Genomic DNA, 27935 nt, shown 5'->3' with positions numbered 1-27935 from the left:
TATTCGCTATAACATCACGACAGGACAGGTTTGTTCTTCAATTGACCAATGAGAAGGCTCGTAATGACCCGGTGTCGGAAATGTATTCATTGCATTCTGGGACTACACAGACGATCGCCTCCAACATTTTGACAAAGAAGATTTGAGTTTTCTTGGCGTCAAAAAACGTACCTAACCTCCCAAGATGGGAGTTCCGGCCTTCTTCGCCTGGCTCAGTAAGAAGTACCCGAGCATCGTGGTGCACTGTGTGGAAGAGAAGGTACGTAGATCTTTTGTTTTTCGAGTTTTGGTTGAAATTGAAATAGGGGAGGGGGGCAAAGCCATCGCACTGTAAACATGTGCTACCGGTTTGGTGACGATCCTAGAATATGTTTGCGAGTAAAATATTAGAATCGTATCATCAAGGACATCTTGCTTGTTCTGTTATCTGCATATAATACATGGACAATGATGTTGCATAGTAATTTGCTCACAAGCATTGTCGCATCATAGTCCAGCATGAGTGTCTGAACGAAAAAAAAATGGTTTCAGTTTCAAGTTTTATGATCCAGCTGACATGTTTCATGTTTTCCTCCAGCCAAAGGAAGTGAGTGGAGTTAAGATCCCGGTGGACATCAGTAAGCCCAACCCGAACGATGTGGAGTTCGACAACTTGTACTTGGACATGAACGGCATCATTCATCCCTGTTCACATCCCGAGGACAAGTCAGTTATATAACACTTGAATTGCACTGTTTTACAGTACTGTAAACGCAGAAATGGTTGCGGTGATTTTATGTTCACAGTTTTCGCGATGAACTTTTCACCACAAACTTAGAACCAGCGCGAAAAGCTGTTCCATTATGTGACTGTAGCTCTACTATTGTTTCAAATGCGAACTCAAAACCACTGCGAATACGCCATTTTTTTCCCTACCGCGAAATTAAATCCCAGCAAACATAATTTCTGCATCTACAGTATATGAATTCAAATGTGCCATAATTTGTAATGTGGTGGTCTTGTAGTTAGGGTGGTTAACTCAGAATCTAGAGGTTCTGGGGTTAAATCCCAACCAACCAGGTCCTGATGTTGTGTTCTTGGGAACTCACTACTAGTAGTCAGGTGAATGTAGCTTCAGGTAGGGATGTTCTCTCGGATAGGACGTACAGCCGGAGGCCGTGTTTGAGGAGAGCCATGCCTCAAGCACGTTAAAGAACCCACCACAATTATTGTAAAGAGTAGGAGTCTTCCCTGTGTGAATGTGGTCTGTTCTTACACACTTTACATAACATACAAAACTGGTTTGTTATGCCATAAAATGGTTTACCATTTAAAAAATGGAAGCATGCAAAGAAACAAGCTAGATGGATACAGATGGGTTATTAAAGATTTTTAACTCGCTTGAAATGTTGTCCCCAGACCTGCTCCCAAGAATGTGGATGAGATGATGATCGCCATTTTTGAGGCCATTGACAGGATGATGGCCATCGTCCGTCCCCAGAAGCTTCTCTACATGGCCATCGACGGGGTGGTAGGTGTCCAATTTCTGACATGCAGTCAAAACTGCACAGAAGACCACTCAAGGGTTACCCGATAAAATCTGGTCTGTGTAGACATGTGGTCACTCCAAGGAGATTAAAAAACAGTTGATCACTATAGACGAGTTTCCTTTCCAAATATTGATGTGGTATTGTACAGGATTTGTCTAGTTCTGACATTGGTTGCTAGCAGAAAATACGATAAATAGTATTTCAGCACTTACTTACCCACATATTTTTCTAAACTTCAGGCTCCAAGGGCAAAGATGAACCAACAGAGAAAGAGACGTTTCTTCGCTGCTAAGGAAAGCAGGTCTGTTTCAGCTGTTTGCATGTTAGACTGTGTAATACTTAAATGTATATGCACTTATGTACATTTACAGATAATGTTGATTATTTGTTGATGATCATTGATTGATGGATTTTTACAATAATGATTCCTTGGGAGTTTTCTATGCAAAATTTAACCAAAAAAAGGTCTTTCTTTGGAAATCTTTAAGTGACAGTGAAAATAAAGTTGATACTTTTTTGAACCTCGTCCCACGTTGCCACATTAAGAAGCGACCTGTTTGCCATTTTGAGCTTCTCATGAAAAAAGAAAGGTACAAACAAATAAACAAACTCTCGATCCATCAGTGGTTTAAGAATTTTGTCTGTTCATCATCAGGGATGGGAAGGAGGAGATGGCGAGGATACGTGAAGAGCTGGAGGGACAAGGCATCCAGCTTCCTCCAGAGAAGACCAATGCGGAACACTTTGACAGTAATTGCATCACTCCAGTAGGTAACCGGTGTGTTCTTCACACTGAAGATTCTCAACCTCTAGGTGTATGCTATAATAAGACTTTTCATGGGTTGCTACCTGCCAGTCAGATTGCTTGTTACAAACTGGCATGGTATGGTATAAAATGAATGAGCCATCTGATGTTGTTTATTTCTGTAATTAAGATATGTTGAAGGAAAAGTTGTTTTGTTGCTCTGGCATTGTGAAATAAAGAATTCTTACATTCCAAAACTCTATGGTCAGGACAAATTCAAGGGTATGCAAGGCTGATGTCTAAAGCTGGGCAGTGTTTTTAAGTTGGGCAGTGTTCTAAATTTGATGTATACTCTATGCTTAACTTTTCGTTAAATTTACATAAAATGGGACCTAAGGAGTATATCGTGTAGAGTTTCTGGGATTACATGTGTGTACATGTACTTTGCAACAAGCACCTGCATCATGCAAAACTTCAATACAAACTTCTTTTGGACATGCGCTGTGTAACTATTGTTATAGTCCATTTCCTAACTCTCCACCCTACACACCCACCCCAGGGTACAGAGTTCATGCACTACCTGTCCACCTGCCTGCGGTACTACATCCACGAGAGACTCAACAACAACCCCGGCTGGAGAAACATCAAGGTCAGGTTCAGTTGGCAAAGACAACAGCTCAAACTTCCATACCTCTTTGATACCTCTTTCATACTTTCTTAAGAAAGGTAAAGAAGTTTGTTCTTGGACTAAGAAATAAATAATCCTAAAGTACAAAACTTTCAAGCAGAGTCCGAGAGTTAAGTCTGTTCTTGGGTTCACACAGTTTTAGGGATTGGATATAGCCATACAGCCCGTTTTTTATCTTAATCTCTTGCTAAATTTAAAAAAATGTCAGAGAACGAACTAATTTGTGTAGCCTTATCAATCATAATACAAAGATACCTTTTTTTATTGTAACATGTATCTAGTAAGATACTATTTGTTTTATTCTTGTCAATGCTTGGTTTACTTGTGGCAATGGTATTTTTTTTCTATTTGTAAAACTAAAAGACTAATGTATTGGATGTGTTTTTCCTGTGTAGGTTATCCTGTCTGATGCCAATGTACCTGGGGAGGGAGAACACAAAATCATGGACTATATCAGGAAGCAGAGAGGTGGGAAAAAATTTTGATATTATACAAGCAATGGATTTAATGTATATCTAGTCCTTTATGTTCCAAAATTTGTACCTTTTTTGCAGTTATGAATGATGAAATGTTGAATCATGTTCATAAATTGTTCTTTTATTTCAGCCCAACCTGATCATGACCCCAACACTCACCACTGTCTTTGTGGTGCTGATGGTAAGTATTTCAGAACTGTTCACCTCAATTTTCACTGCTACTATGTTTGTAATCCCCAAACAGATATTACGATGGAAAAGCATAACATTTTCAGACTAACATCCTTAGTTACTTGCCAGAAAATATTACCATTTTCCATCCTAATATCTGCTTGGGAATTGGAAACATAGAGCCTGGCTATATGTACATGTACTGTAATTCGCTTTATCTTCACTGTAGCAAATTTCACATTTTCACTGAACTCACAGTGGCAACAAGTGATTTACAGAATGCATGTGTGAAGGAATCATAAAAAATAACATTTTTTTTCATGGTGATGATAAGTTCACGGTACAGAGGTGACCGTGAAAACAGTGAACTTAAAGTTACAGTGAAAGAAACAAGAAATAAGGTATTTTGTTGTACAATGTACATGTAGCTCAGTGCTCAGAGGCTTACATGTCTGTTACTTTGCCTGTCCATCACAGCTGACTTGATCATGCTGGGACTGGCCACACACGAGCCTCACTTCACCATCATCAGGGAAGAGTTCAAGTACGGCAAACCCAGACCCTGCAAGCTGTGTAACCAGTTAGGTAAGTAAAAAGTGGTTGTTTAGCCTTCCTTTTTGTGTGGAAGCAAATTTGACTGAAACTGAAAGACATATGGTGGTTAAACACACACCACACTACCAATTTTACTTTGAGTCTTCTATAGTTCTTTTGTTTGTAGCTTTATTCACACCTTCTGTTCAATAATTAAACTGTTCTTCCTCTTTGACTTGTTCTAGGTCACGAGGCTAAGGAATGCCAAGGGTTGCCGAAAAACAAAGATGGAGAGGTAAGTCCCGAAGGAGAAGGATTTCACATTGCTGTAAATGGTGGCCAAGTGGTTAGGCAAGCGGACATGGGATCGAGAGGTCATGAGTTTGATTCCTGGCATTTTGTGGCTAGATGTAGTGTCCTTTGGAAAGGCACTTTACACAGTTTTCCTAACTCCACCCAGGCAAAAACGGGTACATGGCTTTGGTTGGGGAGGTAAAAGTTGGTGAATGAGCTCCGCCCTCTAATATTGTGCCTAATGTACCGTGGATGCCCCTACGGCTGGTAAAAGGCTATGGGGCGTTTGTCTAAATGTCCATTTCTGTAGATTTTTTTGTGTGATGTGTAGCATGCTTGTTGAAAGTGATAGGATTGAAATGTGTTTTGATGTTTCACTTTCAGTTTGATGAACTGCCCCCAGTTATGGGAGAGGAGGCCACCTTCATCTTCATCAGACTGAATGTACTCAGGGAGGTGGGTATTCTCTTACTGTTTTTATTTTTTAGCAAGCTGTATTTACACATTTCTAGTGTACAATAGTACCTTTACGTACTAGCCTACACAAATACTATGCCCACAGTCAACAATAAGGTGCACAGCTTTAATTTTGGGTACACAAAAGTGTATGTGCACCCAGTATTTCAATCACTGATTGTTGTTAGAAACTCTGCATTTTGCTATGATGCATTATGCAAGCATCTACTATAACTATCATATGAATAATGGTTTTTGACAATGTTCATGTCCGCTTCTAAACCATTCCTGTTTTCTTTGATATTACAGTATCTCGAGCAAGAAATGATGATCACTGGGTTAAACTTCCCTTATGATTTAGAGGTAGGTAATAAAGCTTTATAAGCTAGATGTCGCAACTGTTGATGATATTCTACATGTTTGATAAACAAAAGATATGTAGTACCAAAGTGCTACCAATTTAGTGGCATAGTTGAACTCTCTTATTGTCATGTAAAGTTCTAATTTTCTAGTTTGATAAGTACACAATACATTCCTTTGTTGCTACACAGTGATGTAGTATTGTATTGAGAGTTGAGTTTGATCCGATTAAAACATATAAGATCAGTGTCTCACACTACTTGCTGCTGTATTGACAGAGAGCCATCGATGACTGGGTCTTCATGTGTTTCTTTGTGGGGAATGACTTTCTGCCTCACCTGCCTTCACTCCAGATCAGGTGAGACAGTTATTCAAGTCTAAATGATTTCACTTTCAGTTAACTTCATAAGGGTGCGTGCTATCCTGCTCAGTAGTGAATCTAATTCTTCTTATGGTGTCAGTGCCAAAGATCTCAGAAGCCGACCACACTTCTCTATGTACTGTGTAAATTCATTTATTTCGCAGGAACCTAATTTTGTGGTAGGAGGAGAAGGAGGTTTTAGTGATTTCTTAAAAAGTCTTTGGCTGTAACGATCCTGCAATACAGTAATACAATGTAATACAATGGAAACACATATTCCCTGTGTCATAATTTTACAGTGGAGAGGTTGCTGCTAAAATGGGAGAGATTTACAGTAACTGTGAGCCTGCTGCTTTTTTACATCGTATTAGGTGTAGGGCAAGTTGAAAATATATGACTTTGGTGTAAACATTATTTTCTCTTTTGCAGGGAAGGAGCTATTGACAGGTTGATACGTATATACAAGAGGACCATACACAAGACTGGGGTAAGTACACGTTGGTTCAGCGCAGTTATATTGACTTGTGTATCATTCAAGTCTTAGATGCAATTCTAGACATGGTCTTCTTCAATGACCTTTATTATACAGGTCTGCTGTAAAGGATACAGTAGAAGTACACAAAATGTATGTGCATGCAAATGGTGCTGGAAGGGTTACAAAGCAGTATTCTATTAGGTGATAATTACATCATGGGCTCTACTATTTATTGAAAGAGGTGAAGTCTGCCATCTCTGGCATGTTTCATGTGAAGAAAAACATCCAATGGTTCTTTGTCTCAATACAGGGGTACCTGACAGACAACGGTTTGGTAAACCTGACCAGAGTACAGGTCATTCTTACAGGTACGTGGGTTAATACAGGTGTAAACAGAAAACTGCTTTCAAATTGTTAGCAATGTGATTTTGTGCTTGTGTGTTTGTTGAATGATAATGTATCAGTGATTTTTTTGATACCCTACATATCACAGTTAAAGTTTACTTGTATACATAGTAGTTAAAATGCATCATGTGATTCATTCCTTTTGCAGAACTAGGAAAAGATGAAGATGAGATATTCAAGAAAAGACAGGAAAATGAGGTAAGATTTATTGTTTCTTTTTTCAAAAAAACAGTGTGTCTTTCGAATGTTTGCAGATATTTCTTTCAATCATCATGAATCAAAAATGGTCAACTTTTTGTATTTCAGCTGAACTTCCGGGCAAGAACCAAGGCAAGAAAGAGAAGGGAGAAACAACAGAGAATGGTATGTCAACCATCTTAGCATCTACGAAAATTCTTTATACTCTCTTATAGTATTAGGACTAACCAAGCTTTGTATTTCCATGTGTAACTTACAGGATTGAACTATGTATTCCACACATTCTAGTGATTTATCTGTTCTTTCTTTTGTTATGACCAAAGTCTGAAAATGAAGAGGTTTTTTTTGCATTGCAGATGCAGGGCAGACCAGCATGGACCCCTGATGGACAGTTTTCACCCCAGGTAACCCCCACACACCACCCAACCCCCCACATATTACCCCCCCCCCCCACACACACACACACCCATCCACCCATTTTTGCTCTACTTCTTGTCTCTTGTCACTTACACCAACAGTTCTTTTTCTGGGTGGATCTTTCATTTTCAAAATGCAATCATTCATTGGATTACATCAGTAGAATCTAGTGTGCTTAATAGGGTAGTGGGTCTTGTGTTTGCTTTGCATTCATTAGTTTGTGATTTCAAATCTTGGCTTTGTCATTGACTTTAGTAATGGTACATACTGCTTTCTCTGCTTAAAGAGTGGTTGATAATGTGACATACGACTACTTGTGGACTATACCCTTGCTGTAGTGCCTGCAAAGCCTTATGACACAAGGGCTATAGAAACAGAGATGGGCACCTCCCTATATACTGAAAGGTTTCCGAAGGATTTTAACTTTTAAAGCTTAGCAACAACTTCTTAAAGTAAAGATGTGATGTCTTATTCCTTCACTGTTGTTTGTCTGTTATAGCCTATCGGCCAGACTCCATCTCCAATCCACAACCCTCGCCAAGCTGCTGCACAGGGAAGAAACGACTCCGCCAACAAGGTACCAAACTGGCCATTAAACTGTTGCATACTTTGAAAAGACTTCTTATCATACAGTGTATATCAAAGTCTAAGAGTGTCGTACCACTGTCTAAATGGGAGAACATGGTTCTTTTGCAGAAAGCCGCGGATGACCTAAGGAATTCGCTCGCTCGCAATGGGGAAGGGGTAAGAAAGAAAGAAATGTTTGTTTTTTTGTGAAACTTGTGATGGTGGGAAGCAGCCATTGCCAGGCTATGCTAATGTGGTCTTAGCTACAGATCACCTTGTACATGTATTGTTATGCAAATACATGTTGGTATGTCTGACTCAATTTCAGTTTATTGTAATTTAGACTGCACATTTTAAGCAGCTGTTGTCTTACTTGGATACTGTTTTAGATAGTCTTCAAAGCTGAACATTGAAGACTTCCTTTTAGAATCAGAAATTGGCATTGAATGAATTATATGCGGTTCAAATGGGTTGAAAATAACAAATTGAGTACTGAAACAAGAATCTACAGCCGTTTAGAAGCTGTTGTCTGGCTCACAGTCACTAAGACCTTAGACCTTTTTATGTACCCCTTTGCATGCTGGGAGATGGGTAGCTCAGGGGTGCAAACAACATCATTACCATGACAACATAGACTGGACACAGTTTGCATGCACCACATGTCCCCTGTGCTACGCATCTCTCAATATGCAAAAGGATCCTTGAGAAGGTCTATAGCAGTTACACAATGTTCTGGAGGAGTTGTTGAGATATTTCTGATGTACAATGGTTCCAGACCCCAGACAGGACCCCGGGGAGCAGAGGCAGTACCCCCGGCAGTGGGGGGTTCAACACCCCTGCCCAGACCCCCTACAGCATGCAGTACACCCCCCGCAGTGGGGAGAAGAGAAAGGCTGATCAGGCCGACCTGGACAGTGATGAGGAGGAGGAACCTGCTGATGATGTCAGGTTAGGCTACGTTTTATTTGAATATTTGGCAACGCGTCAGGGAAGAGTCCTTCTACCGGTATGTTTATATTTGGATGGTGTTTTCATTCATGCACAAGGCTATTACACGGAATATCATCCATGATGATTTTGTTGCAGTCTGTTTTAACCACCGATAGATAATCAGCGGTGAAGAAAATCCCTTTGTGCTGCAATGTTTCCTTCGGCTGACAGGGGGCAGTTTTGACCCATTTGTGATAAGCATTGTATGTACACATGAATGTTCACAAGAAGGTGAAATTTGAATCAGATAGAATATCTTCTAATTTTCTTTTGTGTAAGAATTATTGTATCTAATTCATTTTTCCAGGCTGTGGGAAGATGGCTGGAGGGAGCGCTACTACGTCTCCAAGTTCGATGCCGACCCCAATGATGATGAGTTTCGCCATTCCGTGGTACAGTAATTTCTTTCACTTTAGTTTCAGTTTGAGTATACATGTACAATTTCTGTAAAAAGTTTGAAATTTATGTATTTTGAGTCAGTTAAACCTACATATTCTCAGAAGGTACATTTTGTAACAATATAAATATCTCAAACCTGTTTTTCAATGATATCATCCAGGCTGCTGCCTACACTGAAGGTCTTTGCTGGGTCATGCTGTACTACTACCAGGTATCATTATCAACTCTTCTGTGTCTAAATAGTATGCTTAACATTGTATACTAATTGTAGCCAATTGGTCAGTGTACCTTATATATTATAAATGTAGATATACAACAATGTAAATACATGATAGATAGCAAGTGCATGCTCATGTAATGCAGTGTCTACAGAAACATTATGCATTTGTTTATGTTTACCTGTTATAACATGGAAATGCACCTTGATACAAATACACTATTTTTGTCAGTGACAGCAATTTGACATTTGCATACACTGTCCCAAGTAATAATTTGTCCCAAGCAATGGATGCTGAATGACATGGACTATAACTACCTATACAGTACATGTAGCTGCAATATGTACTGAAATCAACAGAGGGAGTAGCTGCAACACTGTGCCAAGCAAAAAAAAAATTATATTTGACTTCAAGATTGCCACAAACTGTGTACAATCTGACAATTGTGGAATATTTTTGTACTAAGATAGCACCTTTTCTTAAACTTCTATGTTCTGAAGATACCTTTATGTTCTGAAGATACAAAAGTCATGATTTTGTTTTGTATGTGCTTTCCTTACAGGGCTGCCCATCATGGAAATGGTTCTTCCCCTTCCACTACGCTCCCTTTGCCTCAGACTTTGTCAACATCGGAGACCTTCCCAACACCTTTGAGAAGGGGACCAAACCTGTAAGTTTTCTTTTCTATCAAGTCTTTCCTGTGCAGACTTATATATTTATATTAAGAAATATAGCCTGTAGAAAATCTATCTTTACTTTCTGCTATACTGCTTATTTATTGAAGGGGAGAGGGGGTCAAAGAGTTTTGATATTGGGAGACAGTAACTGCAAGAAAAGGGAAAGATCTTTCAAACCAAAACACAACTGTGACTATACACTTGACTTTGGATTTTAGTGTGCTTCAAAACTATTCAAAATGCCATTCAGAAAAAACAAGCCACTCTCTTGTTTATTTAATTCAGTGAAGGCTTCATTGCGTATAACCAACCTCCTTGGTATAACAATATCTTTGCCCCAGAAACATTCAGTTCCATACAAGTAAGTAACATAAATTCTCATAATTCTGCCTGGAACCCTAAGACTCAGCCACATTAGAAAAAAAATCGAATTGAAATCCAGGTGTTCAAGACATTCTTGAGAACACCTGAAAGGATAAGGCAATTTTTTTTGATGTTGCAGTCTTAGGGTACCTGGCTTAATTATGTTAGAATTGACATTATACCTACACACATTCAGGTCATGTATAGACCAGTATTTGCAAAGAGACATTTGTTATCATAATGCTAAGGTGCAGATAGAAAATCCTGTCAGTGCATGTATATGTATGTGTATGTACTGCGAATTTCAGAGTCCTCCAGACCTACATGTCTAGTCGGTTACACATATTCATGAACGTAGACATCAGAAACATCTTCCCCGAGCCACAAAGTGCTGATCCTAATTTTCCCCCATCTAAAGTCAACATCCTGTCCCATCCTGCTCATTTGCCCGGCCACTTGTGCGTGTTTTTCCCGGCGCGCTCAAGCACCTCCGCGCCACTCGTGAAGGTGTAACCCATTTCCTTTCCATTAAACAGAAATGTGGCGGCTGCTTAGAGCGCGCCGCGTCAATCATTCTGATCAGGTATCAGATGCCCGGCAGAAAAATTGTAACAAGTGCGTTTGTTCGATTCCGAACATTGAAGTTCGAGTCCTGGGTCTTTTAACCCACCTTAATCATGTATGAAGGAGTAGGTTTGAAATTCAAATGGTTTAGAATTCACTTTCTTTAACCATATGCAACAGCAAGGCAAACATTGCAAGATAGATATTTCAGAATACTGTAAATGCAGAAATGTTTGCGGTGGTTTTGTGTTCACATTTTTTTTAGTGAACTTTCAGCGCGAACTTTAAACCACCGCGAAACCCTTTTGCCCACATATGACTGTAGCGCTACTATTGTTTCAAACGCGATCTTAAAAGCACCATGATCTAAAAAACACTCCATTTTCTCCCTACCGCGAAATAAAAACCATGCAAACGTAAATGCATTTGCAGTATACTTCAGTGAGAAAGTAATTACACATGCATGCATTAGCAGTAGAATGGTTTGTAAGAATACATGTCCTTGTCCCATTTTTGTTACTTTACTTCAGGTTATTGTATCAATGTGGTATATGTATGAATTTGAACATTTATGAAGCATGAGTATGACATATTCCCAGACAGCTTATTGATATGTTTGTTATCATTCTATGCATCTTATTCGATAGGTTTATTAAATGTTGTTGACTATTGATAACAATACTTATATCATTATAACTCATCATCATTCTTATAGTATAGAAGGGATTGAAATACCACCTACAAGCTGCAGTTCGCAGAAAAACGTTTATCGAACCCTGAATAGGATTTTATTCCCTTCTCATAGTACTTTGTCCGTTTTTTTTTTTACATTGAGGGCTTTAGATACTGGTTGCATACTAGTTTTCACTTTTGTGCTTTCAAAATTGCGTACCTGATTTTAGACTGTATACACCTATATATTTGTGTAGGGTAATCATCACTAATGCAGATTAAGATATTATAGTTGCACACTGATATACAACACTTTCTTGACATTTGTGTCAGAGAAAAAAAAAAATTTGTTGTATTTCTTGTTTTGAATTTTTAAGTTAGCTATAGAACTTTGGTTGTTTATCTTACACTTTGCATCCATAATCTTTCTGTGTAGATAAAGGTTAAGGTGAGTTATACCAGTGCACCTATTTCCAAAAATGAATTTGGAGCCCTGATATGTGTCTAACAGCTACTGTGTTGTCCACTCCACAGTTCAACCCCCTGGAACAGCTGATGGGAGTGTTCCCTGCCGCCAGTAAACAGTTCCTGCCGACAACGTGGCAAGATCTCATGATCAACCCGGTACGTCTGACAACATTCTATTAAATACAAAGCCTGTATTTTACAAAATGTATCGGAATGGTTTGATCGGTGATACGGCTGCTTTTCAGCAAGTTTAAATTCAAATGGATACGAGAAACAAGGGGGGGTCATGGAAAATTTTTAACTATTGAAAATACAATAAATGGGGGGGGGCACAGATAATAGGTTCAGAAGAAAATTGTAAACTATTAAGAATATGATTAACAGGGGGGGTCAGGGATAATAGGTTTCAAGAAAAGTTGTTGACTATTGACAATACAATAAACACCTAGATAAATAAATGCATAAATCATTCAGTCCATAGTCATGCCAGTTCCATACATGTAAGTGAGGCTGGCTGGAATTGCAGCCTTCTGGTCCAGATTATTCTAGAGATCGTCTGTACATTTCCAACTGTGGCTTAAGGTCAGATATAACGTCAATTCTCATGATACTGCCAGGTACATGTACCCTAAGACTGTGCCACATTCAAGTAAAACATGGTGTCGTCAAGGACTGTCTTGAACACCTGGATATCTGAAGTGTCATTCATGTGCCTTGGGGATTGCTGATGCTGCATTAGTAGATCTCTTTAAATTTACCGTTTTTTTTGTGTCAGTCACACGTAGGGTACACGCTGTAATTATGATAGTTAACGTTTCATGTACTGAATGAGTTGTCTATGTAACGGCTCTCAAGCCTTCCACTTTAAAGGGAAGAAAAGAGCCCCTCCATCTGCTTGAGAGCATTCGTCTTTGGGTATTTTACGTCTCATCTTAGCACACGAATGAAAAACAGTATTTGCATCATCAAGACTTTTCCCCGGCGCACCCATAAGTCATCGGGAATTCCATGTGAGCGATGCCGCAAAGTGCTCTAGACTTAGATGTCCTCAATTACGAGGGAACGCTCCCCGGCACACTCGTAGCATGAAGTGTCCACGTTGCCTACACATGTCGGTACGCCAAGTACGGTTACGCCGCCAGTGTTTCTCGCACACGCAAGCCATCAAGGTGTTTGAAGGGTTTTCTGGAGTGTGTACCAAATGGTTTTATGCCATCTACACCATTAGTATTGCCTTTTGATGTGTTTTCGTGCTGAGGCCGTGCCAATATAAATGAATTTCAGAATACCCTCCGATATGATCGTATGCATATACGTGATGAAACAATTTCCCATGTCATTGAAGACTGGAAGAGTCTTTTAAGTATCTATATTGTATTTCGGAATAGGAATAGCACTCTCAGGTGCTTTTCATGTGACTTGTTCGTGTATTTTAGCTTTTAGTACCAAATGTTCTATATCATAAAGTTTACATTTAGGATACCTTAATGAGTTAACTATCACAGTAAAAGTCGCAGATATTGTACAGTTGTAGTAATGGCATAGAAATTTATTGTAAATGGTAAGTCATGATTGTTCTAATCTTCTACCACAAAATTATATTGCAAGCCAGTCTAATACCGATATCGTGGTTACTGAGCACTCTTAGAGCAGGTTAATGTTTTTTTTCTATTCACTGTTCGCTGAAAATGGACAATGTACATGTATACTCAGTCTACTGTTAGAGATCCCATATTCTATATGATGTAACACACTTATTTTCCCAATATCTTCTCTTTAAGACATCCAGTAACATACAATTGATCTTAAAAAGTCAACATACACATAATTATGCTTTCTTGCATGTACATGTATTATTTAGAACCAACAGTATTTCTGTAAACAGCATGGAATTGACAAGCAACAAGGTCCTTATTAAAGGCTTTTCACATATTTTTAAAAAAAGATTAAGACGATCTCTGATAACACACAATAAGGCGGCGCATATCGACCGTTCCGTTAAAATTCAAAAGGGCACGTCGCCAAGTCAAGGGGTCACGGTTTCTGGCAGGAAGGTAGGATAATTGCGGCTTTCAAATCCTCCATTTTTGCCATTCGTGGGACGGAAAGGAGCACTTTGATACAAGGCTAATGGGACGTGGTCATTGTTCAACATGTCGAGTTATAATGGTCGCAAACATTACCGTACCCGGTCCTGCTTTCTTCAATCTAATGGAGATGTACTGTCAGAAGACATGAAGCATTGTGGGTCTTAAAATAACAACTGTCAGGGAGTACTGCTCAGTTATGAAAGAAGAAATGCAGTGGATCGATTTTTTACAAACTTGCATTTCATTCTGATTTGGATGAATTTAGTGTTAAGAGAGATTTTCTTTATATCATGATTTACAAATGTATATCTTTTTGTACAATTAATCAAAATCTCTGGTCTATTACTGTAGATCTTGAAGTGTTTGCAGTGTTTTATGTATTACTACTGTACCACAGAACAGTTTCAACCATAAACTTAAAACATGCAAGAAATCTCCCTGCCCAACAGCAAAATCAAGTCCCAGCGAATGCACAAATTGAAGCCCCTATCGCACTGGACCCGCGGTACATTGGCGACCTCGCTGCATCCTAAATTGGATTTGTGCTAACTTGACTTTATGATGGAAATATCATGCAAAACATATCGGTATGACTAAAAAAGACAACAAAATGCACAAAACTTAAGATAATTCGTTTTTTATTGATGAAGCTGGTTGAGTGCTCTGTCAAATGGCCTGGTCGCAGCGAGGTCGCCAATGTTCAGTGAGGCTTAAATGAATTAAATAGTAACCAGACTAAGAGAGTAAATATAAAATTCAAATTGATTTGATAGAGCATGTCTACATGTACATGTATGTGGATGATTTCTCTATTTTCAACTTCTCATCATGATACATGATGTATATGTCATAGTCATCTTTGGCTTCTTGTACTCTTGAAAGTCACCCTTTACAATTTTGAAGGACTGCTTATTCATTCATTTCAATTTTGTCTTCCAGGATTCCCCCATCATTGACCTGTATCCTGATGACTTCAGAATAGATCTCAACGGGAAGAAGTGGACCTGGCAAGGTCAGGAATATTATGAAAAATATTTTCGTGAAAAACTACTGCCACTGTGACAGTACTAGTCCTGTCACACTAATTCACAAAGTAGTTTTACACAATTCACACACTAGTCTTAGCATTTTCCCTGTACAAAGCCAAAATACTTTGTCTAAGTCATATCGAATTTCAAAACCAGTGAGATAAATTCACAACTATTTTGGAGCCTAGATGTATGAAAGCTGTGATAGACATTGTTTATCAATATAATATCATATTGGACTGTTTGAGATTTTCCTTTAACACTGTAACAGTCTGACAATCAGCTTTCGGCCGCTCGAAAAATTTGTGAATCCTAAGGATGTGTAAAATCTACCATTGAAATTGTGTTATTTTCAAGCATTGTTAGCATATACTTTGCCTCATGACCGCTATGAGAAGTGGCCTACAGGCTGATTTGAATGAACTTGCGGTTCAAACTTGCGCTATCTTCAGACACATTGATCTTCAACTCTTCTGTCAAACACAGGTGTTGCGTTACTGCCGTTTGTGGACGAGGTGCGACTTCTCAAGGCAATCGACGCCGTGCGGGGAGATCTCACGGCAGAAGAACGTGAGTAGGGGTCACTGACCTCAAGAAGACATTCTTGAAACATCTTGAATGAACTGCTTTTTGATGGATTGGTCTGGAGCAAGTGAGAAGTATACAATGTAAAATTAATGATACTGTAAAATTGGATAGTCGCTCATTTTTGTTATGTGAAACCATAAGCTTTCAGTCCAAAATGATAAAAATGATACAGCCCTCACTTAAGATGAACCATAACAATTGATAAAGACAGGAGGACTAGATTTGACTTTATATGCTTATCATTACACACCATGATTATGTATGTGCCTTGTCCAAAGAGATAAAAAAGCATTATGCAATGGGCAATGTACACAAATATGTGCCATGCTTATACATTTAGGTGATTTCATCAATAGGTAAACCAAACATACTTGTAATTTTAATATGTTGAATATTTTTCATATAAAATCCAGTGTACAGAAACAGCCTGGGTGGAGACCGGTTATACTTGAGGGACGGACATCCTGCATTCAGCTTCTTTCAAGGAATGTACCAGGAGAGTTTGGAAGAGGTGAGACAGTTTCCCTGTAATGAATATAGAAGTCATCACTGTTGTATAGTTTTTATATTTTATACACAGTGGCTGTACTATGAATACGTTTGTGTGAGTGTGTGTGTGTTTGTGTGTGTGTGTGCGTGTATGGATATGTATGTATGTGAGTGTGTGCGTGTGTGTACATGTGCATGTGTGTGACTCACTGTATGTATGTATTTATGTGTATGTGTGTGCATGTACACGCATATGTTTGTGTGTTTGCATGTATATGTTTGTGTATGCGTTTATGCATGTTTATATAGACTCAAATTTACTTTTCTACCAGTATTAGTATTGATAAATTTCTTTGCATTGGTCCCCTAACCTCAGTAGTACTGGTAGTATATGAAAGCTCTTCCTTTACAATTGATAAGAACAGTTCTGTTACAATATTCTGAGTTAGATGATAATTATGGATGAGGCTTGAGATAGTGTTGAGAGATAGAATGACAGATATCTCGCCCCCCCTCCCCAGGCTGAGCTGAACGCTAACCTTACCCAGGGCATGAGAGGTGTCATCAAACCTGACAACCTGGCTATCATGCCAAACGAGTAAGTACAGTCAAACCTCAAACTTTGTTTTGATAAGGACTTGTACTTCTTTAAGATTACTGAATGGTCTTCATCCTGTTGTCTTACCAGTAAATCTGTTTCATCCATTTCATTTGTATCAAGAAGAGATAAAAGCACATGTACATGTATACTTCACTGAATATACTGTTAGAGCAGAGATACTACTCTGATAGATACTTGACTAATGTATACTTGACTACATTGTATATTTGCTGTTAGATTAGAGACAGTTACTTGTAAGTTGTATACTTGACTACATTTACTGTTAGATTAGCGACAGTTACTTGTATAGGTGACTACATTTACTGTTAGATTAGAGACAGTTACTTGTATAGGTGACTACATTCACTGTTAGATTAGAGACAGTTACTTGTACAGGTGACTACATTTACTGTTAGATTAGAGACAGTTACTTGTATAGGTGACTACATTTACTGTTAGATTAGAGACAGTTACTTGTATAGGTGACTACATTTACTGTTAGATTAGAGACAGTTACTTGTACAGGTGACTACATTTACTGTTAGATTAGAGACAGTTACTTGTACAGGTGACTACATTTACTGTTAGATTAGATACAGTTACACACATGTACTTGTACAGGTGACTACATTTACTGTTAGATTAGAGACAGTTACTTGTATAGGTGACTACATTTACTGTTAGATTAGAGACAGTTACTTGTATAGGTGACTACATTTACTGTTAGATTAGAGACAGTTACTTGTACAGGTGACTACATTTACTGTTAGATTAGAGACAGTTACACACATGTACTTGTACAGGTGACTACATTTACTGTTAGATTAGAGACAGTTACTTGTATAGGTGACTACATTTACTGTTAGATTAGAGACAGTTACTTGTATAGGTGACTACATTTACTGTTAGATTAGAGACAGTTACTTGTATTGATACTTGAATGCATCTCCTGCTAGAGATAGATTCTGCACTACAATGCATCAAGCACTCTGTGATGACAGCATCATTTATGACAGTGCTTTGAAACATAACATCAGATCATGATATAATTCAGATACAAGTTTATCCTTGCCCTCTTATGTCTGATGTTCATGTCTTCAATAATTATTATTGTTGAACAGTACCGTCAAGTCGCCCCTTCCGAACCTACGAGATGTCTTCAACAACCAAACACTTGGGTGAGTTTTCTTAGCCTATATGGATAACTATCAAGACAGTGGACTGGTATGATAATTGTAACAATGATCTCTACAAATGCTCAGTCTAGCTACCAGCTACGATATGCAATGTCATATATATTCAGTGCTCGAAATACATTTTTGGGTCAACTTGCACTCGTGTAGATGAAAAAAATTGCTTGCACCAAAAAGAAATTACTTACACAACCAAAGGTAACAGTGACAAGCTATGATGATGAAACAAAGGTAGTGAACTATTTAGATGTAACCATATATTTCCCTTTCTGATTTTTCAGACTGACTATCTTAGACTTTATGTCCTATTCTATGTTGCTTGCTTAATGTGTAATTTGTTTGAGTACCGATTCTTCATTGACACAGACTCATAGTAACACTACTGTTTCTCCTCGCCTTCCCCCAGTGTTCTGTACAAGGACCCTTCATATGCAGAGGACTATATCTTCCCAGCTAAAGTACTGCCAAATGCCAAGTAAGTTTGTCTTTCAACAGATAACAAAACTCAGAGGATGGATTTATGAGATAATCAAGAAAATTGCATCAAGTCATGGATCTCATATTCCGACAAAATTAGATTTTAAAAAGATGCACCAAACTGCCATCTGATTTTGGGAAAGCGTGGCTATACTTTTTGAGATTTTCAAATAGTTACTGTCTGTAGCAATTAAGAAGGATTAATTTGAGTTTAAAATTTGTCTAAATGTTGTTCTTAAGGAATCTAGTTTCCCTTTCAATCCTTGACTTTTCAGATAATTTCTTACAAATTTCAGATAAATCTCCCACTTTTGACTGATTTGAATCTGGTTAGTTACATCATCGAATTTAAAGTGTCATAGTGGTAAATTTATATAGTGATAAATATACATTTGATGAAATGTGGACATCACACCTAACCTCCTATAGGATGCCAGACCGCGTCTTGAAACCGGGCGACTTCGAGCGACACCAGCAACAGGCTAACCGCGGGCGTGGTCGCGGCCGCGGGGGCCGTGGCGGCGGCGGCTATCGTCCACAGCTAGGTTTTACCCGAGACAGCGGCCACGGGGCCCGACTGTCCGACTCGGGTCATCGCATGCTGCAGTGAGTACGTTGCCATGGCAACTGTTGCCACGGTGTTGGGCTGCTGCTCCGTGTGTTTCCGTGGTGGTTCCACTGAACAACTCCTCATTTCTTCCCCCCTCCAGTGACTATGCTGAATACCTGCATGTTGCCAGCTCTCTACCTCCAGTTAAACGCTTCAACTTCTCTGCAGAAAGTAGAATAAATGCATGCTGCTTGTGTGTTTGTTTGCTTGCTTGTTTAGTTATTTGGGTAAAGTCTTTCTTCCAGTGTCATTGAACTAGAACAAGAAGAGCTCTGAAAAATTTTTCATTAAAACAGCATACTGAGTAATGTGTGTAAGTAGTTTGTGTGGGATTGTTTGATCGAAAATCTTGCTGTAAGAATACATCTTGGATGTACGAAGCAATCGTTCTTAGTTCAAAGTGACACTGTTTCCTCACATTTGCATAGTCTCCCCTTTCTTTGTTGTGCTTGCTGCTATCTCTGTTGTATATTCTTTGGACTATTTTGCATCTTGGGTGACCATGTTTAATGCATACTGTAGTATAGCTTACCTTAACCTTTAACACTTTTAATTTACTTTCCTTTCCATTCCTTCCCCATATCTAGATGTGTGGGTGCTCTGCTCATCAATGTGCTTGACCCTTGACCCATCAACCTGATGATACCCTGCATGTTCTGTGTTCCTGTAGTCTCGCCTACAGCATGAAGAAGTAAAAGACCCCGCTCTACCCTTCAGCGAACCTTTCCTTTTTGGTTGTTTTCGTGAAGTTCTGTCGCTGATGATGCTGACCTTTGACCCACAGGCACGGTGTAAACAAGGCGTCGGGCAGTTCGTTGCTGGGGAGCCCTCCCCCCATGATGGGCTCTCCTGGCAGCTTCCAGTCCCCACCATACAACAGGGGCAGCAACTACAACTCCCCCTCCCCTTACAACAGGGGGAGGGACTACAACTCCCCCTCCCCACAGGGAAGAGGAGGTGGATATGACAACTACAGGCGAGGGGGAGGCTCTGGTGGATACAGAAATGGTAAGTGTTGAATAGATGTACATGTGGTACGTTACATGTAGGTGTCCATGACACCTCCCTAAGTTTTCCAACATAGAATTTGATTCAAGATATAGCCACACCAAAGTATTCCCTTTGTTCTTATGCATTTTTTTCAGTAATTTCTCGGTTACCCGACCGACCCAAGCAAAAACCTGCCAACCCTAGCCTTTTTCTTTAGCCGACCGCGGGCAAGGGCCATTAAATGTCTGATATGGCATCTGAGTGATTAAAGTTGAACTCCAAATACCATTTAACAAATTGGAATGCTAAACTGAACTGTATTAGGACGCTTATATTTTCAACATATATTGTAATCATGACGATATACATTGTGCATACACAAGCATATTTCTAACTGTCTATATATATTAAGAAGCTTTGCAAGACTACTTCAAATTCTGTTAATAATGATTGATTCCACTTGCATGGCTTTTCAACCACCTTTTTTTAGTTTCAACTTCCTGCATTAGTCCTTCTTATTTCAATGTATCCTAAGCTATACTGGATTGTATTTTCTGTGCATGTTCTGGCATTTCTTCCATTGTTTGCTTTGACTGTATCTCCGTGGAATATATATGTTTTATTACTACATAACATGCGTTAATGTTTATCACGTTTCTGTCAACTTACCATCTCCAAATTGGAACAGGTACACTTGTTCATGTAATTCACATTAAGTGTAGGACACTTTAGAATTAAAAGCAGGAGCCCTCCTCTAACTAAAAACAAAATCACGTAACTCTCCAAACACTGCTACATCAGGGTTTAAAAAGTGTCGCTACTTTAGAGAGTTCATTTTGTGGTAATTTTTACCATCTCAACATGAAGAACCGTCATTGCGAATACGTCATTCATGGTAGATAACCACTGTACTAGCCCAATTAAGGACCAGGCAAGAGGAGCATAGGGCCATTAAATCATCATTACGTTCAATCTACATGTACAGTTTCCCCAACCTGAATGCCAGTGATGTTCACTGATTGCTCTTAATCGGGCCATTTTGCATAAGTGCAAATATCGTTAGCACTATTACGGCATGGCAAAGTACGTAGTGCAGCTCTTAGCCAAACAAAAGTTGTTTTTGAAGTAGAGAGATTCGTTGAAGACATTTGCCTGCGTAATTTCATGTGTTAAGGAGAGGACACTCAGAAATTTGTGCCAGACACTTGAAACCAAATGAAATGTCAACTGTGACGACTGGAAGAATTTAAATTCTATTGGGTTCAAGATTTGTCTGATTTGTGCACTTTAATTCCCACTGATAAAGTGATTTATGTAACCTGTATGATGTATCGTATGAACTTTTCACTCCTTTGTATATCATTTTATCTTTCTTCCATATATTTTCGGTATTTCACAGACAAATTAAGTATAAATGTGTCATAAAAAAGTCATTTTTTTACAATTCGTAAAATAGATTGTAAAAACAGCTTTATTCAGGTTCCCTAAATGATGAGCACGGAATGGAAGGTCACCAGCACAAAGCTTGCTTTCCACCAGGAGAGCTAAGTGTTGCAAATTGTGCTCTTAGAGCGGCTGATTTGGGCGGGAAGTGCTTTCAAAAGCACACAGAGTAAATGGCAGAAGATTGAAAGAGCGCGAATCTTGTTCAGGGCGCGAGGACGTGTAATTACCGATGACTCGCCATGTTTTGTGCATGTGCGTGTAATTGGGATGTCGTTGCGCTGAAGGTTTCTTTCCGAGATTGCATGTTTGTCAGCCAATGCGATCTACAATTACTGCCCGTAACTTCATTAGAGCATATGTCCCTGTACATGCAAGTCAAAGTAGGCTCACTTAGTGTTCTGTTTCTCTTGTTGAATAATTGAGTGGACAAACTTACATTGTGTATATATTCTACGCTTACAAAATCTAATAAAAGATATGTCCAAATAGTACAGACAAGAAAGGTTATGAAATACTTGAATACCACATGTGTATGAACATTGTAGTGTCTGGTACAAAGAAGTAGGCACAGCAAAACGTTGTTTTTTTTCAAATCAAAATTCTATGCAAGCTGTTTTGGTCACAGTGAGGGATTTTTTTTCTCGTGGCCATTGAAATAAAATGCTCCTGAAGGCTCATGCTGTGTTTAAGATTTGCAAGAGTACATGTAACCATATGACTGTACATTATATCACATGCCATTTGGCTGCTTTATATGCAGTAGTACCCAGTGCAGCAAGCCAGAGTATACCCCTGGCCAAAGTACAGTCTATCCAGGAGTATATTTCAATTAACCTGCTACACCAGTGCAGTGCTATTTGCAACTGTGAACAGTAGTATTCCAAACTAAGATATAGGTTAAACTAAGATAGTTGTTTAGATTGTAGCATAACTAGTGTGTTCTGCCTTCATGTGTCAAAGTTTGGAAGTCTGGAAAAATCACCTCTCAAATTGTGAATGTATTTTCATGGTGTCAAAGTCAAATATTTGAAATAGACAAAATAATCAAAAGGTAAGAAAAAATACAAAGGACCATATTTTGCAAATTGATATTCACACATAATGACATTACATGTATGCCCACTGGCCTGACTAAAAAGCATAGAGCAGGGGTTCATCTAAATCAGGAAAGAGGGGCGCTGCACCCTCTTGTTTCAGCCCAGCGCCCCCTTGTCGAATTCAGATTTTAGCTTAATATCCAGCATACAGCCTTCACTCAGCAATTGATTCTTCCATAAATACATAGAATTCGCTCCCTCGCATGTGTGTGCTCCCTCTTGTTAAATTTTTCTAGAAAAACCCCTGTAGAGTACAGCATAAAGGTGTTTCGTTTGGAAAAAGACACACTCAGTTTATATGATAGTACAATTATGATAAACTTCAAAATACAGAAACAGTGCAGGCCTTGTAACTGTAAAAGGATAGCTTAGTAGTAGTCACATAACCATTTGTATATGCTGTACACAGACATATACAAATGTACATAAATCAAAGTTGTAGACCAGCCTATAGGGTTGTCACCACCAGAGCAGTACTACTGTGCTGTTGTCTTTGTGTCCTGTCTGCCAGTCTTTCATCCACAGGGCAAGCCAAATGTTCCCGCTTTGTAGCTACAAATTGGATATCATTGTGACCCTGTCAAATCTTGTCAGCCTACAGCATGTCCTTTGTGTGGGTTTTACAAAGACCGGGGCACTACTCGACTTGTAGTCCAGCCAAAGTGTATGTGGGTGGGCCATGTCATTTTCTCTGGGTGGGCCCAAAGTTTGTACGTTATTATTTTTCATCATAATACAAATTGTCGGTTTGTTTGTATCAAGTTCTTTGCTTAGCATTTGTGGCCAGTATTTGGGAAAAAAGGGACTGTTCAAATTATGTCAGCAAGAATTGTGTTTCGTATAAATTTTTCTCAACGTCGTCATTTTCTCTCAGTGTCACCTAAAGTGCCCTACATCCCTGCTCCAAGCACCACCTAACTGCAATCTTTGACAATTTTCCGCATCTGCGATTACAACATTTTGATGTGATGATTTGATTTCGAGAAGGGCACACGCTGATGAAAGATGATTGAATCTAGGGAGATGAAATTATAGTGCAAAAAAGAGAGCCAACAAGAATCACTCTAAATCAATATTTGCATGAGGCGACACATGGGGCATGTCAAATAGCTGCCATTTTGTTGGAGCATAAAGGATTTTCCCGGCGCGGGTAATTGTGAGAGAGCGGCACGACCCTCCCACCTGTCGCCCACAGTGCGCGACTGTTTATTCGCCTGATTTGGTCCCGGCGCAGGAAATTGAATTTGGTCCACGATTGTTTGGGTCATGGCAGTTGTCTTCGCACAACTGTGTAGAACCTTTTAGACTTGTGTGATTATATTTGCAACCTTAATCAAAGGATATGCATTGAAGATTGTTTTGTGAAAAACCGATTCAAGTGTGAAGGTGGTAAAGTAAATGTAGAAATATTTTTTACGGGATGCACATTTATCTAGCTTTCTTTTCAATCCCCATATTTGAAATGTGCAGTATGTAACAAGAAACTAGTAAATAGGACACAAAATGTTGTAGGTTTTTTTCAGATGTTTAAAAGAAAAGAAATGAAAATAAGTGGGAAGTCACAAATGCATACTCGAGTAACTATAATGAAATAGGAAAAGAACATTCATTTTTGACATTTTTCATATTATAAGAGAATGATGAGGTGTAAAAGGGAATGAGGTAAAGATTGTTTTTGAATTAGGAACTTAGGAAAAAGAACATTCATTTTTGACATTTTCATATTTTTAAGAGAGTGATGAGGTGTTAAATGGAATGAAACATTAATTATTTTTCCGGCACATTTTGCAAATGGAAATTTGAATGTGTGTTCTCGGGTGGATATGACATAGAAATGAAGCAAAACAGTGGGATATGCATGACCCTCCAGCCTTCGACCTTTAGGCGCTCTGACTCGCGGTTGGGCTAGTACCTCGGGTGATATAAAATGCACCATGTTGTATTGTATGTATACATGATGTAGCTGTTTGGCCCAAGGGCTAAAGAAACAGAGATATGGCCTGTGGTACTAGGCTGAATAAAAGTTCTAAACGGGAACTATGCGGCTCCAGATGTCTTTACTGAGGGACGACTGCGGTGTGAAAGATGTCGGTTAGCTTGAGGAATGAATCCAGTCTACTTTATATGAAACAGAGATGTGGTGTTAGAATAGAAGAACTTTGACATGTCCTTGTTTCTCTACAGACCAGTATCAGCAGAGGCAGGGGGGTGGTTTACTCGCGACCCCCTCCCCTCCACCCTCCAGGTGGGGGCACAACCAGGTGCAGCAGGCCGTGTCGTATGGCATTCAGCAGCTACGGAACCAGCAGGGGGGAGGCTACCCTACACCCCCAGGAGGGGGGTACCCAACACCCCCTGGAGGGGGGTATGGTAACAGAGACAACCAGGTACAATACTTTGATACTTATATACAATTCTGCTGCAGCTAACTGTCCAGAAGAAATAATATTAATTTTATACTTTAACCTATTAATATCTAGACGTATGATATAGAACAGAAAATGGCAGAAATCAGAAATTGATTTATAATCAGAAAATTACAGCAATGTTAGAATGTCAATTGAAGAATCCTACATTTAAACTTACCAAAGTGATTTGATCTTGATATATGATGGTGGCTCTAAAGGCGTCCAGAGTATTTTATGAGGCTTGAAACTTGAATAATAAGAATCCAATTTCCAGTCATTCCTACACATAGTAAGTTTCAATAACACTACCATTACATATCAACATTAAAGGAGCAAAGATACCTTACAATTCATCTCAATGTCACCTGTACTTGGAAGTACAGCCTTAAGGCATTTGTTTGCAATAAACCTATCATTACTATCATATTTTCCCTGTATTTCCAGCGTCGCGAGGATCCCCGTCGTCGTGAGGACCCCCGTCGCCAGTCCAACCGCGGCGGCCAAGGCGGTGACCCCCAGCAGAGCAGAGGGTGGTACTAAACTGGACTGAACCCACAGTTAGAATAGCGTTGTACATTCTACCTACATGTACAATGTTAGTGTACAGGGCTAGCATAGGTAGACTGAATAAGGATCACTTTTTTAACAAGAAGTAGAAAGAAGAAAGAAACAAACATCTTTGGGGGACCAAACTACATTCTCTGTTTATAGCCAAATTTTTGTGGTCAAAAACCAAACATGAAATCATTTTGTACGTTATTGAATGTATTTTGTTGTCTTAATTACAATGGTGGGTTAACATGTATGGAGAACAGAAGAAATTCAATCTTTTTATCAGATGATGAAATGTGTTTGTTTGCAATTGAAGAAATTGGAGTACAGTCAACTGTTCTTTCTCAAATGTCCCTTCTAAGTTGTACGAACATCTTTTCGGATAGTTTCAAATGAGTTGTATATTTCTGGTATATAGTTATCTAGATATCAGTTAAGGCACAACTCAAAATAGAATCTGCAAACATGATGTATAACAAACATGATATGTAACTTTGACAATGTACACATACATGTAAGTTGCAACAATTTGTTTCAGATAAGTACACAATGTATATGTAGGATGTCTATGCTTCTATGCTACCATAAGCATATACCTGGGTGCCATATTAAAAAGAAAAGAAAACTTTTTTAGATGTTTAAGGTAAGAAAACCTTTTCCTTGTTTGAATAAATAAAACAAACAATATAATGAAACATTTGTCACTATACTTTACTATCATGTCCTTTTTTATGCCCTCTTTCCACTAGACAGTGATCTCTGAGCGATCATTGAGCAATCAAAATTGGATTTGTGTGACCCTTGATTTTATAATCAGAATATGATCCACGATGCAAAAGTATGATTTAGAAGACAGAAAACAAATAATTTATTTCTATTAAATTTATTGAGTGGTCTGTCAAGTAGTTGGTTGCTCAGAAGTTGTAGCTTCTAGTGGAAAGGATATTTAGTATATTTGGTAAAATCTGCCAAAATTTAAAATTGTGAACAACGCATACTGACTTGGAGATTGCACAAAGTGTTGTCCTTCATTTTCATTAAGATTTAGTTGTGATTGATACATTTGGTAAGATACTGAATGTAATGTATGAAGCCGGTACCATTTTGAGTGTTCACTTCCGGACAAACTCTCTCAGAATGCTTACTGAATTTTACGTTTTGGCTGTACTGTATAATTAAAAGTCATCTACCAGTGCTGTGCATATTTCAACTCTTGGAAGTGTATAGTTTTGTACAGGCTTCATTTTGTTAGATGTGATATTATCTTTGAAACTCAAGACAACATTGAATGCCAACCATTAAAAACACATTGACTATACATGTGAGGGGCATTGTATGAATCATGAAATACATTTTGAACCTTTTGTTCACTTTTTTTGATCAATTGGTAGTCTAGCTAGTGGAAGGGTGAATAAAATGTGTCTGCTGTGCATGTGACAAAATGCGGTGATTTATTGTTCCCTATTTTGTGATATTTGATTGACCCTACCTAAAAAAAGGTATCCATGAAAATGATTATCGTTCATAGAATTATCAGGAGGACGCTTTTTAGCGGAAGCATGATTCATTTGAATATTTTAGTGTCTGAATTAGAAATTTTGTGTTGCGGGTACCAAAAGGCGAGAGGGAATGTGTGTGACTAGTGTGAGGTGCAGTAATTGAGACCGCCGATAGAGGTCTCCGTCCAAGCTGTCTTGACCATCAGTGAGTTACAGCTAGCGCCGGGCGACCTGCTTTCAGAGACCGCATTTCGGTGAACAACGAGGCTTGAAGTCAAACCTTCTTGGTGTAGGTTTGAAGAAGGAGATTCTATGGTTTAAACTACAATAGTTTGAAGGCTATTGTTACAGAGAATAGCTTTCTGTAGTCTTTCTAGAAGTCCGATCTATCTATTTGTGTCGGCCAACTACAAGTAGAGCATGGTGTCCTCTTCCATATTTTGGAATTCGTGACTACATTGTTGCAAAGAGTGTTCCGTTTAAAGAGTGATCAATCAACACTTGTCCTTACTAATAAACACCGTTTGCACGACTACAAGGAGACAGCAAATTAGTAGACTCTACCAGTCTCCCCCGGTCGCTGGGAAAATAGTAGAAATTGGCCAAATAGAGTCAAATGTTTGAAGGGAGTCGGCCATGGAGAGAGGGTCAAATTGACTCCCTTCAAACATTTGACTCTATTTGGCCAATTTCTACTATTTTCCCAGCGACCGGGGGAGACTGGTAGAGTCTAGCAAATTAGAACGTAGAAGCAAGAAGTTGAGATTATTCATACAGAAACTCCTCATAATGTAATTTTGCGCACAGTCTTGAAAGCAAAGTAACCTGTTTGCTTTTTAG

At 38.8% G+C, this 27935-nt stretch overlaps 1 protein-coding gene across 3 annotated transcripts; it reads left to right on the top strand.

Annotated features, from left to right (window-relative positions):
- The first annotated feature begins 86 nt into the window (after nucleotides 1–86).
- LOC136432635 (5'-3' exoribonuclease 2-like) lies at nucleotides 87–27026 on the top strand. 3 transcript variants are annotated; one of them, XM_066424059.1, is made up of 35 exons: nucleotides 87–259; nucleotides 578–705; nucleotides 1399–1510; nucleotides 1769–1830; nucleotides 2185–2296; nucleotides 2834–2923; nucleotides 3358–3430; nucleotides 3569–3619; nucleotides 4087–4194; nucleotides 4389–4438; nucleotides 4822–4893; nucleotides 5203–5256; nucleotides 5532–5611; nucleotides 6044–6101; nucleotides 6400–6457; nucleotides 6643–6692; nucleotides 6801–6857; nucleotides 7049–7096; nucleotides 7609–7686; nucleotides 7806–7853; nucleotides 8452–8624; nucleotides 8974–9058; nucleotides 9226–9276; nucleotides 9846–9953; nucleotides 12094–12183; nucleotides 15057–15129; nucleotides 15632–15715; nucleotides 16147–16244; nucleotides 16744–16820; nucleotides 17945–18001; nucleotides 18423–18491; nucleotides 18923–19099; nucleotides 19888–20111; nucleotides 24821–25023; nucleotides 25489–27026. In XM_066424059.1, exons 1-35 carry the CDS (start codon nucleotides 185–187, stop codon nucleotides 25582–25584), a joined length of 3129 nt encoding a protein of 1042 aa, XP_066280156.1. In that variant the 5' UTR covers nucleotides 87–184; the 3' UTR covers nucleotides 25585–27026. The 3 variants fall into 3 exon arrangements, with proteins under 3 accessions (XP_066280156.1, XP_066280157.1, XP_066280158.1); XM_066424060.1 differs by lacking the exon at nucleotides 7806–7853; XM_066424061.1 differs by lacking the exon at nucleotides 18923–19099.
- The last annotated feature ends 909 nt before the right edge of the window (nucleotides 27027–27935 follow it).

The sequence above is a fragment of the Branchiostoma lanceolatum genome, chromosome 4 (assembly GCF_035083965.1).
Source record: "Branchiostoma lanceolatum isolate klBraLanc5 chromosome 4, klBraLanc5.hap2, whole genome shotgun sequence".
NCBI lineage: Eukaryota > Metazoa > Chordata > Leptocardii > Amphioxiformes > Branchiostomatidae > Branchiostoma > Branchiostoma lanceolatum.
Note: the sequence above shows the minus strand (reverse complement) of the source record. Positions and strands in the feature narration are given on the sequence as shown.